Source organism: Salmo salar, chromosome ssa03, assembly GCF_905237065.1.
Source record: "Salmo salar chromosome ssa03, Ssal_v3.1, whole genome shotgun sequence".
In the NCBI taxonomy this organism is placed as follows: domain Eukaryota; kingdom Metazoa; phylum Chordata; class Actinopteri; order Salmoniformes; family Salmonidae; genus Salmo; species Salmo salar.
In genome coordinates this window covers 88,064,899-88,085,624 of record NC_059444.1, presented here as the reverse complement: position 1 = coordinate 88,085,624, position 20,726 = coordinate 88,064,899, and the positions used below count along the sequence as shown (strand labels likewise).

At 50.8% G+C, this 20,726-nt stretch overlaps 1 protein-coding gene and 1 long non-coding RNA gene across 2 annotated transcripts in view; one reads left to right on the top strand and one right to left on the bottom strand.

Moving 5' to 3' along the window:
• The window catches only part of LOC106606387 (protein HID1), a 106,592-nt gene extending 92,719 nt beyond the window's left edge, over positions 1-13,873 (bottom strand). Inside the window, exons 1-2 of the mRNA XM_045715702.1 lie at positions 13,708-13,873; positions 12,474-12,623 (exon numbers count right to left, since the gene is read on the bottom strand). Coding sequence (XP_045571658.1) covers positions 12,474-12,623; positions 13,708-13,773 — 216 coding nt within the window. The 5' untranslated portion in view covers positions 13,774-13,873. The remainder of the gene's footprint in view (positions 1-12,473; positions 12,624-13,707) is intronic.
• Positions 13,874-16,542: 2,669 nt separating this feature from the next.
• LOC123741737 (uncharacterized) lies at positions 16,543-18,585 on the top strand. Its single transcript, XR_006769264.1, has 2 exons — positions 16,543-18,212; positions 18,283-18,585. It is a non-coding gene; the product is annotated as an uncharacterized lncRNA (long non-coding RNA).
• The last annotated feature ends 2,141 nt before the right edge of the window (positions 18,586-20,726 follow it).

Here is a 20,726-nt window from a genome sequence, read left to right as displayed (position 1 = left end):
CCCCAGCCCCAACAGTCTGTCCTGTTCCATTAGAGCCCCGCCAGCATCAACAGTCTGTCCTGTTCCTCTAGAGCCCCCCAGAACCAACAGTCTGTCCTGTTCTATTAGAGCCCCCCAGCATCAACAGTCTGTCCTGTTCTATTAGAGCCCCTCAGCACCAACAGTCTGTCCTGTTCCATTAGAGCCCCCCAGCACCAACAGTCTGTCATGTTCCATTAGAGCCCCCCCAGCACCAACAGTCTGTCCTGTTCCATTAGAGCCCCGAATTCCAACAGTCTATCCTGTTCCATTAGAGCCCACCACCACCAACAGTCTGTCCTGTTCCATTAGAGCCCCCAGTTCCAACAGTCAGTCCTGTTCCATTAGAGCCCCCCAGCACCAACAGTCTGTCCTGTTCCATTAGAGCCCCCCAGCACCAACAGTCTGTCCTGTTCTATTAGAGGCCTCCAGCACCAACAGTCTGTCCTGTTCCATTAGAGCCCCCCTAGCACCAACAGTCTGTCCTGTTCTATTAGAGCCCCCCAGCACCAACAGTCTGTCATGTTCATTTAGAGCCCCCCAGCACCAACAGTCTGTCATGTTCCATTAGAGCCCCCCCAGCACCAACAGTCTGTCCTGTTCCATTAGAGCCCCCCAGCTCCAACAGTCTGTCCTGTTCCATTAGAGCCCCCCCCAGTTCCAACAGTCTGTCCTGTTCCATTAGAGCCTCCCCAGCACCAACAGTCTGTCCTGTTCCATTAGAGCCCCCCCAGCACCAACAGTCTGTCCTGTTCTATTAGAGCCCCCAGCCCCAACAATCTGTCCTGTTCCATTAGATCCCCCCCAGTCCCAACATTCTGTCCTGTTCCATTAGAGAGCCCCCCAGCACCAACAGTCTGTCCTGTTCCATTAGAGCCCCCCCTCAGCATCAACGGTCTGTCCTTTTCCATTAGAGCCCCCAGTCCCAACAGTCTGTCCTGTTCCATTAGAGCCCCCAGTCCCAACAGTCTGTCCTGTTCCATTAGAGCCCCCCTCAGCATCAACGGTCTGTCTTTTCCATTAGAGCCCCCAGTCCCAACAGTCTGTCCTGTTCCATTAGAGCCCACCACCACCAACAGTCTGTCCTGTTCCATTAGAGCCCCCCAGTCCCAACAATCTGTCCTGTTCCATTAGAGCCCCCCAGCACCAACAGTCTGTCCTGTTCCATTAGAGCCCCCCAGCATCAACAGTCTGTCCTGTTCTATTAGAGGCCCCCAGCACCAACAGTCTGTCCTGTTCCATTAGAGCCCCCCTAGCACCAACAGTCTGTCCTGTTCTATTAGAGCCCCCCAGCACCAACAGTCTGTCATGTTCAATTAGAGCCCCCCAGCACCAACAGTCTGTCCTGTTCCATTAGAGCCCCCCAGCACCAACAGTCTGTCCTGTTCCATTAGAGCCCCCCCAGCCCCAACAGTCTGTCCTGTTCCATTAGAGCCCCCAGTCCCAACAGTCTGTCCTGTTCCATTAGAGCCTCCCCAGCACCAACAGTCTGTCCTGTTCCATTAGAGCCCCCCCAGCATCAACAGTCTGTCCTGTTCTATTAGAGCCCCCAGCCCCAACAATCTGTCCTGTTCCATTAGATCCCCCCAGTTCCAACATTCTGTCCTGTTCCATTAGAGCCCCCCAGCACCAACAGTCTGTCCTGTTCCATTAGAGCCCCCCCTCAGCATCAACGGTCTGTCCTTTTCCATTAGAGCCCCCAGTCCCAACAGTCTGTCCTGTTCCATTAGAGCCCACAGTCCCAACAGTCTGTCCTGTTCCATTAGAGCCCCCCCCTCAGCATCAACAGTCTGTCCTTTTCCATTAGAGCCCCCAGTCCCAACAGTCTGTCCTGTTCCATTAGAGCCCCCAGCCCCAACAGTCTGTCCTGTTCCATTAGAGCCCCCCAGTCCCAACAGTCTGTCCTGTTCCATTAGAGCCCCCAGCCTCAACGGTCTGTCATGTTCCATTAGAGCTCCCCCAGCACCAACAGTCTGTCCTGTTCTATTAGAGCCCCCCAGCACCAACAGTCTGTCATGTTCATTTAGAGCCCCCCAGCACCAACAGTCTGTCCTGTTCCATTAGAGCCCCCCCAGCACCAACAGTCTGTCCTGTTCCATTAGAGAGCCCCCCAGCTCCAACAGTCTGTCCTGTTCCATTAGAGCCCCCCCAGTTCCAACAGTCTGTCCTGTTCCATTAGAGCCTCCCCAGCACCAACAGTCTGTCCTGTTCCATTAGAGCCCCCCAGCATCAACAGTCTGTCCTGTTCCATTAGAGCCCCCAGCCCCAACAGTCTGTCCTGTTCCATTAGATCCCCCAGTCCCAACAGTCTGTCCTGTTCCATTAGAGCCCCCCCCTCAGCATCAACGGTCTGTCCTTTTCCATTAGAGCCCCCAGTCCCAACAGTCTGTCCTGTTCCATTAGAGCCCACAGTCCAAACAGTCTGTCCTGTTCCATTAGAGCCCCCCCAGTCCCAACAGTCTGTCCTGTTCCATTAGAGCCCCCCAGCCTCAACGGTCTGTCCTGTTCCATTAGAGAGCCCCCAGCCCCAACAGTCTGTCCTGTTCCATTAGAGCCCCCCCAGCCTCAACGGTCTGTCCTGTTCCATTAGAGAGCCCCCCAGCCCCAACAGTCTGTCCTGTTCCATTAGAGCCCCCCAGCATCAACAGTCTGTCCTGTTCCTTTAGAGCCCCCCGCACCAACAGTCTGTCCTGTTCCATTAGAGCCCCCCAGCCCCAACAGTCTGTCCTGTTCCATTAGAGCCCCCCAGACCCAACAGTCTGTCCTGTTCCATTAGAGCCCCCCCCTCAGCATCAACGGTCTGTCCTTTTCCATTAGAGCCCCCAGTCCCAACAGTCTGTCCTGTTCCATTAGAGCCCACAGTCCCAACAGTCTGTCCTGTTCCATTAGAGCCCCCCCCGGCCCAACAGTCTGTCCTGTTCCATTAGAGCTCCCCAGCCCCAACGGTCTGTCCTGTTCCATTAGAGACCCCCAGCCCCAACAGTCTGTCCTGTTCCATTAGAGCCCCCCCAGCATCAACAGTCTGTCCTGTTCCTTTAGAGCCCCCCAGCACCAACAGTCTGTCCTGTTCCATTAGAGCCCCCCAGCACCAACAGTCTGTCCTGTTCCATTAGAGCCCCTCCAGCACCAACAGTCTGTCCTGTTCTATTAGAGCCCCCCAGCACCAACGGTCTGTCCAGTTCCATTAGAGAGCCCCCAGCCTCAACGGTCTGTCCTTTTCCATTAGAGAGCCCCCAGCACCAACAGTCTGTCCTGTTCTATTAGAGAGCCTCCCCAGCCCCAAATATCTGTCCTGTTCCATTAGAGAGCCCCCCAGAACCAACATTCTGTCCTGTTCCATTAGAGCCCCCCAGCACCAACAGTCTGTCCTGTTCTATTAGAGCCCCCAGCCCCAACAGTCTGTCCTGTTCCATTAGAGCCCCCAGACCCAACAGTCTGTCCTGTTCCATTAGAGCCCCCAGACCCAACAGTCTGTCCTGTTCCATTAGAGACCCCCCCCCTCAGCATCAACGGTCTGTCCTTTTCCATTAGAGCCCCCAGTCCCAACAGTCTGTCCTGTTCCATTAGAGCCCACAGTCCCAACAGTCTGTCCTGTTCCATTAGAGCCCCCCAGTCCCAACAGTCTGTCCTGTTCCATTAGAGCCCCCCAGCCTCAACGGTCTGTCCTGTTCCATTAGAGAGACCCCCAGCCCCAACAGTCTGTCCTGTTCCATTAGAGCCCCCCCAGCATCAACAGTCTGTCCTGTTCCTTTAGAGCCCCACAGCACCAACAGTCTGTCCTGTTCCATTAGAGCCCCCCCAGCACCAACAGTCTGTCCTGTTCCATTAGAGCCCCTCCAGCATCAACAGTCTGTCCTGTTCTATTAGAGCCCTCCAGCATCAACGGTCTGTCCAGTTCCATTAGAGAGCCCCCAGCCTCAACGGTCTGTCCTTTTCCATTAGAGAGCCCCCAGCACCAACAGTCTGTCCTGTTCTATTAGAGAGCCTCCCCAGCCCCAACAATCTGTCCTGTTCCATTAGAGAGCCCCCCAGCACCAACAGTCTGTCCTGTTCCTCTAGAGCCCCCCAGAACCAACATTCTGTCCTGTTCTATTAGAGCCCCCCCAGCATCAACAGTCTGTCCTGTTCTATTAGAGCCCCTCAGCACCAACAGTCTGTCCTGTTCCATTAGAGCCCCCCAGCACCAACAGTCTGTCATGTTCCATTAGAGCCCCCCCAGCACCAACAGTCTGTCATGTTCCATTAGAGCCCCGAATTTCAACAGTCTATCCTGTTCCATTAGAGCCCACCACCACCAACAGTCTGTCCTGTTCCATTAGAGCTCCCAGTTCCAACAATCAGTCCTGTTCCATTAGAGCCCACCAGCACCAACAGTCTGTCCTGTTCCATTAGAGCCCCCCCAGCATCAACAGTCTGTCCTGTTCTATTAGAGGCCCCCAGCACCAACAGTCTGTCCTGTTCTATTAGAGCCCCCCCAGCATCAACAGTCTGTCCTGTTCTATTAGAGCCCCTCAGCACCAACAGTCTGTCCTGTTCCATTAGAGCCCCCCAGCACCAACAGTCTGTCATGTTCCATTAGAGCCCCCCCAGCATCAACTGTCGGTCATGTTCCATTAGAGCCCCGAATTTCAACAGTCTATCCTGTTCCATTAGAGCCCACCACCACCAACAGTCTGTCCTGTTCCATTAGAGCTCCCAGTTCCAACAATCAGTCCTGTTCCATTAGAGCCCACCAGCACCAACAGTCTGTCCTGTTCCAATAGAGCCCGCCCAGCATCAACAGTCTGTCCTGTTCTATTAGAGGCCCCTAGCACCAACAGCCTGTCCTGTTCCATTAGAGGCCCCCAGCACCAACAGCCTGTCCTGTTCCATTAGAGCCCCCCCAGCATCAACAGTCTGTCCTGTTCTATTAGAGCCCCCAGCCCCAACAATCTGTCCTGTTCCATTAGAGCCCCCCAGTTCCAACATTCTGTCCTGTTCCATTAGAGAGCCCCCAGCACCAACAGTCTGTCCTGTTCTATTAGAGCCCCCCCCTCAGCATCAACGGTCTGTCCTGTTCCATTAGAGCCCCCCAGTCCCAACAGTCTGTCCTGTTCCATTAGAGCCCCCCAGTCCCAACAGTCTGTCCTGTTCCATTAGAGCCCCCCCAGTCCCAACAGTCTGTCCTGTTCCATTAGAGCCCCCCAGCACCTACAGTCTGTCCTGTTCTATTAGAGCCCCCCAGTCCCAACAGTCTGTCCTGTTCCATTAGAGACCCCCAGCACCAACAGTCTGTCCTGTTCCATTAGAGAGCCCCCCAGCCCCAACAATCTGTCCTGTTCCATTAGATCCCCCCAGTTCCAACATTCTGTCCTGTTCCATTAGAGCCCCCAGTTCCAACATTCTGTCCTGTTCCATTAGAGCCCCCCAGTTCCAACATTCTGTCCTGTTCTATTAGAGAGCCCCCCAGTTCCAACAGTCTGTCCTGTTCCATTAGAGAGCCCCCCCAGCCTCAACGGTCTGTCCTGTTCCATTAGAGAGCCCCCCAGCACCACCAGTCTGTCCTGTTCCATTAGAGAACCCCCCAGCACCAACAGTCTGTACTGTTCCATTAGAGAACCCCCCCCCCAGCCTCAACGGTCTGTCCTGTTCCATTAGAGAACTCCCCAGTCTCAACAGTCTGTCCTGTTCCATTAGAGCCCCTCCAGCCTCAACAGTCTGTCCTTTCACATTAGAGAGACCCCAGCCCCAACAGTCTGTCCTGTTCCATTAGAGAGACCCCAGCACCAACAGTCTGTCCTGTTCCATTAGAGCCCCCCAGAACCAACAGTCTGCCCTGTTCTATTAGAGCCCCCCAGCATCAACAGTCTGTCCTGTTCTATTAGAGCCCCTCAGCACCAACAGTCTGTCCTGTTCCATTAGAGCCCCCCAGCACCAACAGTCTGTCATGTTCCATTAGAGCTCCCCCAGCATCAACAGTCTGTCATGTTCCATTAGAGCCCCGAGTTCCAACAGTCCATCCTGTTCCATTAGATCCCACCACCACCAACAGTCTGTCCTGTTCCATTAGAGCCCCCAGTTCCAACAGTCAGTCCTGTTCCATTAGAGCCCCCCAGCACCAACAGTCTGTCCTGTTCCATTAGAGCCCCCCTAGCACCAACAGTCTGTCCTGTTCTATTAGAGCCCCCCAGCACCAACAGTCTGTCCTGTTCCATTAGAGCCCCCCTAGCACCAACAGTCTGTCCTGTTCTATTAGAGCCCCCCAGCACCAACAGTCTGTCATGTTCATTTAGAGCCCCCCAGCACCAACAGTCTGTCCTGTTCCATTAGAGCCCCCCAGCTCCAACAGTCTGTCCTGTTCCATTAGAGAGCCCCCAGCTCCAACAGTCTGTCCTGTTCCATTAGAGCCCCCCCAGTTCCAACAGTCTGTCCTGTTCCATTAGAGCCCCCCCTCAGCATCAACGGTCTGTCCTTTTCCATTAGAGCCCCCAGTCCCAACAGTCTGTCCTGTTCCATTAGAGCCCCCAGTCCCAACAGTCTGTCCTGTTCCATTAGAGCCCCCCCAGCCTCAACGGTCTGTCCTGTTCCATTAGAGAGACCCCCAGCCCCAACAGTCTGTCCTGTTCCATTAGAGCCCCCCCAGCATCAACAGTCTGTCCTGTTCCTTTAGAGCCCCCCGCACCAACAGTCTGTCCTGTTCCATTAGAGCCCCCCCAGTCCCAACAGTCTGTCCTGTTCCATTAGAGCCCCCAGCCTCAACGGTCTGTCCTGTTCCATTAGAGAGACCCCCAACCCCAACAGTCTGTCCTTTTCCATTAGAGCCCCCAGTCCCAACAGTCTGTCCTGTTCCATTAGAGCCCCCAGTCCCAACAGTCCGTCCTGTTCCATTAGATCCCACCACCACCAACAGTCTGTCCTGTTCCATTAGAGCCCCCAGTCCCAACAGTCTGTCCTGTTCCATTAGAGCCCACCAGCACCAACAGTCTGTCCTGTTCCATTAGAGCCCCCCTAGACCCAACAGTCTGTCCTGTTCCATTAGAGCCCCCCAGCACCAACAGTCTGTCCTGTTCCATTAGAGCCCCCTAGCACCAACAGTCTGTCCTGTTCCATTAGAGCCCCCCAGCACCAACAGTCTGTCATGTTCATTTAGAGCCCCCCAGCACCAACAGTCTGTCCTGTTCCATTAGAGCCCCCAGCACCAACAGTCTGTCCTGTTCCATTAGAGAGCCCCCCAGCTCCAACAGTCTGTCCTGTTCCATTAGAGCCCCCCCAGTCCCAACAGTCTGTCCTGTTCCATTAGAGCCCCCCCCTCAGCATCAACGGTCTGTCCTTTTCCATTAGAGCCCCCAGTCCCAACAGTCTGTCCTGTTCCATTAGAGCCCACATTCCCAACAGTCTGTCCTGTTCCATTAGAGCCCCCCAGCCTCAACGGTCTGTCCTGTTCCATTAGAGAGACCCCCAGCCCCAACAGTCTGTCCTGTTCCATTAGAGCCCCCCCAGCATCAACAGTCTGTCCTGTTCCTTTAGAGCCCCCCGCACTAACAGTCTGTCCTGTTCCATTAGAGCCCCCCCCAGTCCCAACAGTCTGTCCTGTTCCATTAGAGCCCCCCAGCCTCAACGGTCTGTCCTGTTCCATTAGAGAGACCCCCAGCCCCAACAGTCTGTCCTTTTCCATTAGAGCCCCCAGTCCCAACAGTCTGTCCTGTTCCATTAGAGCCCACAGTCCCAACAGTCTGTCCTGTTCCATTAGAGCCCCCCAGTCCCAACAGTCTGTCCTGTTCCATTAGAGCTCCCCCAGCCTCAACGGTCTGTCCTGTTCCATTAGAGAGCCCCCAGCCCCAACAGTCTGTCCTGTTCCATTAGAGCCCCCCCAGCATCAACAGTCTGTCCTGTTCCTTTAGAGCCCCCCGCACCAACAGTCTGTCCTGTTCTATTAGAGCCCCCCAGTCCCAACAGTCTGTCCTGTTTCATTAGAGCCCCACAGCACCAACAGTCTATCCTGTTCCATTAGAGAACCCCCCAGCACCAACAGTCTGTCCTGTTCCATTAGAGAGCCCACCAGCACCAACAGTCTGTCCTGTTCCATTAGAGAACCCCCCCCCAGCCTCAACGGTCTGTCCTGTTCCATTAGAGAGCCCCTCAGTCTCAACAGTCTGTCCTTTTCCATTAGAGCCCCCCCAGTCCCAACAGTCTGTCCTGTTCTATTAGAGCCCCCCCAGCCCCAACAGTCTGTCCTTTCACATTAGAGAGACCCCAGCCCCAACAGTCTGTCCTGTTCCATTAGAGCCCCCCAGACCCAACAGTCTGTCCTGTTCCATTAGAGCCCCCCAGTCCCAACAGTCTGTCCTGTTCCATTAGAGCCCCCCAGCATCAACAGTCTGTCCTGTTCCATTAGAGCCCCCCAGCCCCAACAGTCTGTCCTGTTCCATTAGAGCCCCCCCAGCATCAACAGTCTGTCCTGTTCCATTAGAGCCCCCAGCACCAACAGTCTGTCCTGTTCCATTAGAGCCCCCAGCACCAACAGTCTGTCCTGTTCCATTAGAGCCCCCCAGCACCAACAGTCTGTCCTGTTCCATTAGAGCCCCCCAGCACCAACAGTCTGTCCTGTTCCATTAGAGAGCCCCCAGCACCAACAGTCTGTCCTGTTCCATTAGAGCCCCCAGCACCAACAGTCTGTCCTGTTCCATTAGAGCCCCCCCAGCACCAACAGTCTGTCCTGTTCCATTAGAGAGCCCCCCTAGCACCAACAGTCTGTCCTGTTCTATTAGAGCCCCCCAGCACCAACAGTCTGTCCTGTTCCATTAGAGCCCCCCCAGCACCAACAGTCTGTCCTGTTCCATTAGAGCCCCCCAGCACCAACAGTCTGTCCTGTTCCATTAGAGCCCCCCAGCACCAACAGTCTGTCCTGTTCCATTAGAGCCCCCCCAGCACCAACAGTCTGTCCTGTTCCATTAGAGCCCCCCAGCTCCAACAGTCTGTCCTGTTCCATTAGAGCCCCCCACCACCAACAGTCTGTCCTGTTCCATTAGAGCCCCCCAGTCCCAACAGTCTGTCCTGTTCCATTAGAGACCCCCCAGCACCAACAGTCTGTCCTGTTCCATTAGAGCCCCCCCAGCTCAACAGTCTGTCCTGTTCCATTAGAGCCCCCCCAGCACCAACAGTCTGTCCTGTTCCATTAGAGCCCCCCCAGCACCAACAGTCTGTCCTGTTCTATTAGAGCCCCCCAGCCCCAACAGTCTGTCCTGTTCCATTAGAGACCCCCAGCCCCAACAGTCTGTCCTGTTCCATTAGAGCCCCCCCCAGCATCAACGGTCTGTCCTGTTCCATTAGAGCCCCCAGTTCCAACAGTCTGTCCTGTTCCATTAGAGCCCACCAGCCCCAACAGTCTGTCCTGTTCCATTAGAGCCCCCCAGCCCCAACAGTCTGTCCTGTTCCATTAGAGCCCCCAGCACCAACAGTCTGTCCTGTTCCATTAGAGCCCCCCAGCACCAACAGTCTGTCCTGTTCCATTAGAGCCCCCCAGCACCAACAGTCTGTCCTGTTCCATTAGAGAGCCCCCAGCCCCAACAGTCTGTCCTGTTCCATTAGAGCCCCCCCAGCACCAACAGTCTGTCCTGTTCTATTAGAGCCCCCCAGTCCCAACAGTCTGTCCTGTTCCATTAGAGCCCCCCAGTTCCAACAGTCTGTCCTGTTCCATTAGAGCCCCCCCAGTCCCAACAGTCTGTCCTGTTCCATTAGAGCCCCCCCCAGCCTCAACGGTCTGTCCTGTTCCATTAGAGAGCCCCCAGCCCCAACAGTCTGTCCTGTTCCATTAGAGCCCCCCAGCCTCAACAGTCTGTCCTGTTCCATTAGAGCCCCCCAGTCCCAACAGTCTGTCCTGTTCCATTAGAGCCCCCCAGCCCCAACAGTCTGTCCTGTTCTATTAGAGCCCCCCAGTCCCAACAGTCTGTCCTGTTCCATTAGAGCCCCCCAGCCCCAACAGTCTGTCCTGTTCCATTAGAGCCCCCCAGCCCCAACAATCTGTCCTGTTCCATTAGAGCCCCCCCAGTCCCAACAGTCTGTCCTGTTCTATTAGAGCCCCCAGCATCAACGGTCTGTCCTGTTCCATTAGAGAGCCCCCAGCCCCAACAGTCTGTCCTGTTCCATTAGAGACCCCCCAGCACCAACAGTCTGTCCTGTTCTTTTAGAGAGCCCCCCAGCCTCAACAGTCTGTCCTGTTCCATTAGAGAGCCCCCCAGCACCAACAGTCTGTCCTGTTCCATTAGAGAGCCCCCCAGCACCAACAATCTGTCCTTTTCCATTAGAGCCCCCCAGTTCCAACAATCTGTCCTGTTCCATTAGAGCCCCTCCAGCATCAACAGTCTGTCCTGTTCTATTAGAATCCCCCAGCATCAACAGTCTGTCCTTTCACATTAGAGAGACACCAGCCCCAACAGTCTGTCCTGTTCCATTAGAGCCCCGCCAGCATCAACAGTCTGTCCTGTTCCTCTAGAGCCCCCCAGAACCAACAGTCTGTCCTGTTCTATTAGAGCCCCCCCAGCATCAACAGTCTGTCCTGTTCTATTAGAGCCCCTCAGCACCAACAGTCTGTCCTGTTCCATTAGAGCCCCCCAGCACCAACAGTCTGTCATGTTCCATTAGAGCCCCCCCATCATCAACAGTCTGTCATGTTCCATTAGAGCCCCGAATTTCAACAGTCTATCCTGTTCCATTAGAGCCCACCACCACCAACAGTCTGTCCTGTTCCATTAGAGCCCCCAGTTCCAACAGTCAGTCCTGTTCCATTAGAGCCCACCAGCACCAACAGTCTGTCCTGTTCCATTAGAGCCCCCCCAGCATCAACAGTCTGTCCTGTTCTATTAGAGGCCCCCAGCACCAACAGTCTGTCCTGTTCCATTAGAGCCCCCCTAGCACCAACAGTCTGTCCTGTTCTATTAGAGCCCCCCAGCACCAACAGTCTGTCATGTTCATTTAGAGCCCCCCAGCACCAACAGTCTGTCATGTTCCATTAGAGCCCCCCCAGCATCAACAGTCTGTCCTGTTCCATTAGAGCCCCCCCAGCTCCAACAGTCTGTCCTGTTCCATTAGAGCCCCCCCAGTTCCAACAGTCTGTCCTGTTCCATTAGAGCCTCCCCAGCACCAACAGTCTGTCCTGTTCCATTAGAGCCCCCCCAGCATCAACAGTCTGTCCTGTTCCATTAGAGCCCCCAGTCCCAACAGTCTGTCCTGTTCCATTAGATCCCCCCAGTTCCAACATTCTGTCCTGTTCCATTAGAGAGCCCCCCAGCACCAACAGTCTGTCCTGTTCTATTAGAGCCCCCCACCCTCAGCATCAACGGTCTGTCCTTTTCCATTAGAGCCCCCAGTCCCAACAGTCTGTCCTGTTCCATTAGAGCCCACAGTCCCAACAGTCTGTCCTGTTCCATTAGAGCCCCCCCCTCAGCATCAACGGTCTGTCCTTTTCCATTAGAGCCCCCAGTCCCAACAGTCTGTCCTGTTCCATTAGAGCCCCCAGCCCCAACAGTCTGTCCTGTTCTATTAGAGCCCCCAGTCCCAACAGTCTGTCCTGTTCCATTAGAGCCCCCCAGCACCAACAGTCTGTCCTGTTCCATTAGAGCCCCTCCAGCACCAACAGTCTGTCCTGTTCCATTAGAGCCCCTCCAGCATCAACAGTCTGTCCTGTTCCATTAGACAGCCCCCCAGCACCAACAGTCTGTCCTGATCTATTAGAGCCCCCCAGTCCTAACAGTCTGTCCTGTTCCGTTAGAGAGCCCCCCAGCACCAACAGTCTGTCCTGTTCTATTAGAGAGCCCCCCCAGCCCCAACAATCTGTCCTGTTCCATTAGATCCCCCCAGTTCCAACATTCTGTCCTGTTCCATTAGAGAGCCCCCCAGCACCAACAGTCTGTCCTGTTCTATTAGAGAGCCCCCCCCCAGCCCCAACAATCTGTCCTGTTCCATTAGATCCCCCCAGTTCCAACATTCTGTCCTGTTCTATTAGAGAGCCCCCATTCCCAACAGTAGGTCTGTTTTGTTTCTGATAGGTGGTTTATAAAGGAAGCAGCGAGTCGGAGACGGGAAGGGAGGACTCCTTGCTTCTTTCCTGCATCCAAGAGCAGCGGGACTGACTCACTGACAGACGCCTCTGCCAGTCAGCCAGCTACTCAATAAAAGCTGAAAAGCATCATAACAATATCTCTGTGGAATGCACTTCATGTTAGTACAGCTTGCATCCAGTTCCTAAAATAAATGTGTTTAGTCTTAGAGTGCGTATCTGAACAGTTTTTCTAGGTTTCCCAGACAGATTAAGCCTAGTCCAGTACTAAAAAACATTCTCAGTGGAGAACCTCTATTGAAAGAGCTTTTTAGTCCATGAGTATAGGCTTAATCTGTGTCTGAGAAACCTTTCTGGTTCATCTGCTGCAGCCCAGTGCTGTTCCACTTCCATAAAATCCTCATCATCGTCATCCTTCTACCTTATAGCAGAGGGTTGCCAGATTGGAGGGGGACTCCTCCCGAACAGCTCGGATCTCCGCAGCTGGCACCAGGGCAAAAACATCCTGCACAGTGGTGGCAGTGTCAGCCCAGAACTGGTCCCAGAAGGCATCGTCTGTGGCCTCCACTGGCTGTGGAAAATGCATGTATCTGCTTTTAGACTACATTTTCCACCACCCATTGGGCTCGTCTAGGCTTGCTCCAATCTGACTAATGATAACCTATTACATTGGGTGTAAAAACAGCATGTATAATATTGTCATAGAAAGCAATAGGGTAATGTAATGTAATAAATATCAAATCACACAACAAATGCATTCAGTATCACCACATATATCAATAAGGATACTATGACATAAAGAGGGCTAGAATAATAGAAATAAACATATCATGAGAATAATGTCACCTCATTCTAATTACTAGGTTTCATGTCAACACAAGTTAGCAGATGGGGCAACATAAAAGCCTATCTCTTCCTATTTGCTGTTAGTCTATACAACATCAGGAAATATGAGCTGCTCTAATCTCTAATCACATAACAGTACACCTGCCACATCTGTGGTCGGTGGGAGAAAGGACGCCTACGTCATTTGACAATCGAATAAGATATGTGTTTTCGGTGATCTATAAGAATCCAAATAAAAAAATTAACATCTTAAACAACAAGTACTCTACTTGGCTGAAAACTGTGCTGCCTGTTTCTCATGTCACCGATGATAAGGCCTGCAGAAGGGAGTTATGATCATGCAGACAGTGAATAGACAGTCTATTTAACAGCGAAAAGGGGGTGTTTGGATATGCTATAGGTTTATGAGCCCACTTTTCATTTAATGCAGAAACATAATGCAAAATAGAAACACCCCAGAATAACAATAGGACAGAATAAGGCATATGAGAGATTTAAAACAGTAGCGTGTCACAGCTATCATTGCGGGGGATTTGATTATAACCTAACAAAACGCATGATCAAATACGCCAAGCATTTCATGACGTGCGGGAGATTTTTTTTTTTTAAACAAATATCTCAATATAGACCAATGCATTGAAAATCGACGGTCTATATGCAGCCCCTATCTTTTGTTTTCTAATAGAGCCCTTATCCTTCCTAGTGATATACAACCAGCTATTGCGCTCTTTCTGTGATCGCTATTTATACTCAAATATTTTCCTATTTTTCAGCGTTGGCCTATAATAAATATTTCAATGGTACCCAACCTGTGTTTTGGTTGTCAGCTGTATCACTGCTTTCCTGAAGTTCAGTTTAGAATCGGTGTTACCCATTTTGATATTCCTTTATATACTACAGCGTTGTTGATGCCGTGAATCCCTACTAATCTTGTTCACCTCTTTCCTTCGCTTGAGTCACTCGCGGAGGCGTTTTTACGTCACTGGTTGGCTAGCCTTTTACACTGGGCTCGAAACTTCCGGGTTTTTCAAGAGTACAATAATCACTATGCCTATCATAAGGTAAAATGTAATACATATTATACAGGGAACCCTTGCACCTGGTATAATATCATAATATTGTAGGGTTATCTCTTTAAAAATATATTAATGGAATGCAATTTATAATACAATCTCTTTGATTGAAATCATTGTTACAATATTGATATAATTGGTTACAATATACATGATTGTAACAATAAGATATTGTAACATTGTATCAACCATTGTATCAGTGTCTGTACTGGTTGTGGACCGAACCGGACCGGTAACAGCGACACCATGTGGTAGCTCTAGCCAACGTTCTGTCTTTACTGCGCAGACGCGGTGTCACGTAAACAGCAGAGGCTAGTGAGGTAGCTAGCTAGCTACATAGATGTTGGAGCGTGGATACCGGCGATATTGTTGAAATGTAGCTTTCAATCAATGTATTTGTCTTTCTTTACCACAAATTGTCTAGCAGGAGAATCTGACCTGTGAGACACTTTTCTACACCGAGGATACATCCTTTTGTTGTTTTGATCAGTGATCCGAGAAGGCTAACGTTACTGTAGCTAGCAAGTTAACATTAGACAGCATAGTTTGGGTCCTTGCAACGTTGAGCTTCAAAGCTCGAATGTAAGGGCGGGTTTCTTTCTCTCACATTATTTACATGTTAGCTAACTTTAGATAGCTATCAACCTAACGTGACCGTCTTGCTAGCTTAGTTAGTCTGTCAACTGTCGTTTTGCTAGCCATGATTTGACTTCGAAAACAGCAGGTATACCATTATGATATTGATTTGGTGCTTTGACTGTGCTAGTTTCTAGCTAAACAGCTTAGCTGGTAATAAAGTAGTTCAAATGTCATGTTTGGGTGAGGTCGCCAAGCGTCTGTCTGTCCCTTTATGTTAGTTAGAGATATCTTCGACACGCTGGTTTCATGGCACTTAAAATAGCAACATAATGTATTTTAGCTGGCTTGTAACAACTGCGTGGGACACTCGCTAGATCGCTAATGAATTAGCTTGCTGAGCCGTAAACGTAATCAAACTGTGAGTAGCCTAGGCCGGAAACAGTGACGGTGAAAAACAACTCGTCACAGCAGCCTAAAGTTATATTGACCACGACACGTAACCAGCTGCAAGGCCTGTCATTAGGACAATACAATCAATACATGTTAACTGAAAACAGGTGAGTTCGTTGCATTGTTTATCTGCATGCTACTTGCACTGTCTGGCATGTATTGTATCTTAGACTCTAATGTGTTTGTCTTTCAACCCCTTTATAAGGAAACGCCAGCGGAGTGGTGGGGAAGAGGAGAATGGCCAGCTGGTGCCTAAGGCCAAAAGGTTGAGCAGAGGAGCTAACCCCCTCTCTCCTGAGCTGGGCCGGGACGCCTGGGACTCGGAGGTACGTACGAGCACCAATGACAAGAAACATTACATTTTCAATATCGTGTGAATCCCCCAAACAGTCTATTGTCAGCTAGGGGTAACGGCATCCTAGTGTCAGCCTACTCTTAGGCATAAGTTCCCTTCCTGTACTTTCACTAACAGTGCCATTGGGCCTACCGCTGTTACACTTGAGACGTGTTGCTAAAATGGTTAACCTACTGTGTGTGTCGTTGTCAACAGGTCGACAGACACTGAATGAGGAAACCATAGTCAGTCAGTAGTGTTTTTGCTAATGCTTTTGAATGCCACTATCTCCTCATCCAGTTGTCCAACAGTCAGAGCAGAGGGATCAGCAGTCCGGACCATGCGGTGGGGAGCAGCAGCAGTAGCCAGTGTGCTGTGGACAGCCTCAGTGGGGCCCAACAAAACGCCCCTGGCCCATGTAGTCCCCTCAGCTCGGCTCTCTCCTCAGAGCTAGCTGACCCCACTAACCTGGTCTCATACCACCAAATCAACCGCATCCTACGAGAGGCCCACTTTGAGAGTCTGCAGTGCCGAGGCCACCCCAGAGATGCATGATGATTCCCACCATTCCAGCCATGCCGCTGGGGCAGGAGAGGACCGACCACAACCTGGGCATGTCCGGAGCATTACATGGTGGATCAGTCACTCAGCTCTACTACCCCTCTACATCTCCAGTTTCCATAACATCACAGCAGCTCTATGCTGTCTGCGTATCGTTGGATGGAGACTAGCTTGTCCAGGCCTGCTGTATTATTGAAACTTGGCAATCCATTTAGAATGTAAAAAGAAACCTGTTCATATTGTTGCCAATAATAACTGTTTGATCCAATTGGGAATATCCTGACCTATGACTCTTTTTGTTGTTCCGGACCAGTCTGGGTTACATGCTGCATAGGACCAGTCTGGGTTACATGCTGCATAGGACCAGTCTGGGTTACATGCTGCATAGGACCAGTCTGGGTTACATGCTGCATAGGACCAGTCTGGGTTACATGCTGCATAGGACCAGTCTGGGTTACATGCAGCATAGTGAGTGATTTTTGACCATATATCCATCTTTTTAGTTGTCCGCCGTGGTTTTATGGATGTTTGAGAGTGAAATTGGAGGGGCTGCAGGAACTTCGTGTCTGTTCAGGGTTACTGGGGTTTAGGGTCTGTGTAGGGTTTACTGGGGTTTAGGGTCTGTGTAGGGTTTACTGGGGTTTAGGGTTACTGGGGTTTAGGGTCTGTGTAGGGTTTACTAGGGTTTAGGGTTTACTGGGGTTTAGGGTCTGTGTAGGGTTTACTGGGGTTTAGGGTTACTGGGGTTTAGGGTCTGTGTAGGGTTTACTAGGGTTTAGGGTTTACTGGGGTTTAGGGTCTGTGTAGGGTTTACTAGGGTTTAGGGTTTACTGGGGTTTAGGATATGTGTAGGGTTTACTAGGGTTTAGGGTCTGTGTAGGGTTTACTGGGGTTTAGGGTCTGTGTAGGGTTTACTGGGGTTTAGGGTCTGTGTAGGGTTTACTGGGGTTTAGGGTCTGTGTAGGGTTTACTGGGGTTTAGGGTCTGTGTAGGGTTTACTGGGGTTTAGGGTCTGTGTAGGGTTTACTGGGGTTTAGGGTCTGTGTAGGGTTTAGGATCTGTGTAGGGTTTACTGGGGTTTAGGGTCTGTGTAGGGTTTACTAGGGTTTAGGGTCTGTGTAGGGTTTACTAGGGTTTAGGGTCTGTGTAGGGTTTACTAGGGTTTAGGGTTTACTGGGGTTTAGGGTCTGTGTAGGGTTTACTGGGGTTTAGGGTCTGTGTAGGGTTTACTGGGGTTTAGGGTCTGTGTAGGGTTTACTGGGGTTTAGGGTCTGTGTAGGGTTTACTGGGGTTTAGGCTCTGTGTAGGGTTTAGGGTCTGGGTAGGGTTTACTAGGGTTTAGGGTCTGTGTAGGGTTTACTGGGGTTTAGGGTCTGTGTAGGGTTTACTGGGGTTTGGGTAGTCATATACTGAATGAAATCTGCACTATGTAGGCTACGGTATGCAGGTGTACTGTACGTGAATCAATAACAGTGAGGATTTGTTTGCTTCCACACTGTACAGGGGGCTAACAATCACATACTGTAACTATCCAGGGTTTTATTTATTAGGTACCAAATGGAAGAAAATCGACTGAAAAAGGGGACTGCCTGGACTTGTCCATAAAAATCACTAGTTTAAATTTGATTTCACAATGTTTTACTACAGTGTGCCCTACTGAACAGGACCAAGGGTCATAGTGCAACTTAATCAGGAAAATGTTCACCTACCCCAGTAACGAAAAAGTGACCTTGGATCTGACTGAGCATGTATAAAAATGCACTGTAACCTCTGTTTTGTGACCTGTTTTTGGAGGAGCTTTGCACACAGCTTTACTACCCAAACACCTCTTATCAAGAAGACCTTCCCTCAGTCCAGACTTGTTAGCGGTGTGGTTGAAGCCACTGAAACTGGCCTAGCTGCAAAACAAACCCACTTGAATCCAGCTGGATGGTTGCTGTATGATCCAGTATGAATCCAGCTGGATGGTTGCTGTATGACCCAGTCTGAATCCAGCTGGATGGTTGCTGTATGACCCAGTCTGAATCCAGCTGCATGGTTGCGGTATGACCCAGTCTGAATCCAGCTGGATGGTTGCGGTAGGATCCAGTCTGAATGCAGCTGGATGGTTGCGGTAGGATCCGGTCTGAATGCAGCTGGATGGTTGCGGTAGGATCCGGTCTGAATGCAGCTGGATGGTTGCGGTAGGATCCAGTCTGAATGCAGCTGGATGGTTGCGGTAGGATCCAGTCTGAATGCAGCTGGATGGTTGCGGTAGGATCCAGTCTGAATCCAGCTGGATGGTTGCGGTAGGATCCAGTCTGAATGCAGCTGGATGGTTGCGGTAGGATCCAGTCTGAATGCAGCTGGATGGTTGCGGTAGGATCCAGTCTGAATCCAGCTGGAAGGTTGCGGTAGGATCCAGTCTCTGTGAACATCCAGGTATTTAAAGCAACGACCATAAGGCTGTGTGTTTTCACAGGTCCCTTTCCCCCAAAGTTGGATTCGCTGTCCTCTTCGTGGGGGAGGAGCACCACTGTCCCTCTTTCAGTCAAGACTGGGTTTAGTGTTCTATCATAAAATATGGTTTATTTTTATTATTTTTTGTATTAAGAATTTGTACATGACATCTTACCTGCCATTGAAGTTTTGGATTTGATTTAGTTTTTTAAATTCACCTACATTTGAAAATAAAGATGATTTGAAACAGGTTTGTGTTGTATCTTTGTACCTTAGCCTGAATTTTGAATAGAGACGTGTCCCCTTGACATTTCAATTTTATTATTTAACCTTTATTAAACTATTGTATAAAACAATGAGATATGACCTGTATTAAACACTGCAGCCCAGCGTTAATGAGATATGACCTGTGTTAACCACTGCAGCCCAGCGTTAATGAGATATGACCTGTGTTAAGCTCTGCAGCCCAGCGTTAATGAGATATGACCTGTGTTAGGCACTGCAGCCCAGCGTTAATGAGATATGACCTGTGTTAGGCACTGCAGCCCAGCGTTAATGAGATATGACCTGTGTTAGGCACTGCAGCCCAGCGTTAATGAGATATGACCTGTGTTAGGCTCTGCAGCCCAGCGTTAATGAGATATGACCTGTGTTAGACTGCAGCCCAGCGTTAATGAGATATGACCTGTGTTAGACTGCTGCCCAGCGTTAATGAGATATGACCTGTGTTAGACTGCAGCCCAGCGTTAATGAGATATGACCTGTGTTAGGCACTGCAGCCCAGCGTTAATGAGATATGACCTGTGTTAGACTGCAGCCCAGCGTTAATGAGATATCACCTGTGTTAGGCACTGCAGCCCAGCGTTAATGAGATATGACCTGTGTTAGGCACTGCAGCCCAGCGTTAATGAGATATGACCTGTGTTAGGCACTGCAGCCCAGCGTTAATGAGATATCACCTGTGTTAGCACTGCAGCCCAGCGTTAATGAGATATGACCTGTGTTAGGCACTGCAGCCCAGCGTTAATGAGATATGACCTGTGTTAAACACTGCAGCCCAGCGTTATTGAGATATGACCTATGTTAGGCTCTGCAGCCCAGCGTTAATGAGATATGACCTGTGTTAGGCACTGCAGCCCAGCGTTAATGAGATATGACCTGTGTTAGCACTGCAGCCCAGCGTTAATGAGATATTACCTGTGTTAGGCACTGCAGCCCAGCGTTAATGAGATATGACCTGTGTTAGGCACTGCAGCCCAGCGTTAATGAGATATGACCTGTGTTAGACTGCTGCCCAGCGTTAATGAGATATTACCTGTGTTAGTCTGCAGCCCAGCGTTAATGAGATATGACCTGTGTTAGCACTGCAGCCCAGCGTTAATGAGATATGACCTGTGTTAGGCACTGCAGCCCAGCGTTAATGACATATGACCTGTGTTAGCACTGCAGCCCAGCGTTAATGAGATATGACCTGTGTTAGGCACTGCAGCCCAGCGTTAATGAGATATGACCTGTGTTAGGCACTGCAGCCCAGCGTTAATGAGATATCACCTGTGTTAGGCACTGCAGCCCAGCGTTAATGAGATATGACCTGTGTTAGGCACTGCAGCCCAGCGTTAATGAGATATGACCTGTGTTAGCACTGCAGCCCAGCGTTAATGAGATATGACCTGTGTTAGACTGCACCCCAGCGTTAATGAGATATGACCTGTGTTAGGCACTGCAGCCCAGCGTTAATGAGATATGACCTGTGTTAGCACTGCAGCCCAGCGTTAATGAGATATTACCTGTTTTAGGCACTGCAGCCCAGCGTTAATGAGATATGACCTGTGTTAAGCACTGCAGCCCAGCGTTAATGAGATATGACCTGTGTTAGACTGCTGCCCAGCATTAATGAGATATGACCTGTGTTAGGCACTGCAGCCCAGCGTTAATGAGATATGACATGTGTTAGGCACTGCAGCCCAGCGTTAATGAGATATGACCTGTGTTAGACTGCAGCCCAGCGTTAATTAGATCTGACCTGTGTTAGGCACTGCAGCCCAGCGTTAATGAGATATGACCTGTGTTAGGCACTGCAGCCCAGCGTTAATGAGATATGACCTGTGTTAGGCACTGCAGCCCAGCGTTAATGAGATATGACCTGTGTTAGGCTCTGCAGCCCAGCGTTAATGAGATATGACCTGTGTTAGGCACTGCAGCCCAGCGTTAATGAGATATGACCTGTGTTAGACTGCAGCCCAGCGTTAATGAGATATGACCTGTGTTAGGCACTGCAGCCCAGCGTTAATGAGATATGACCTGTGTTAGGCACTGCAGCCCAGCGTTAATGAGATATGACCTGTTTTAGGCACTGCAGCCCAGCGTTAATGAGATATGACCTGTGTTAGGC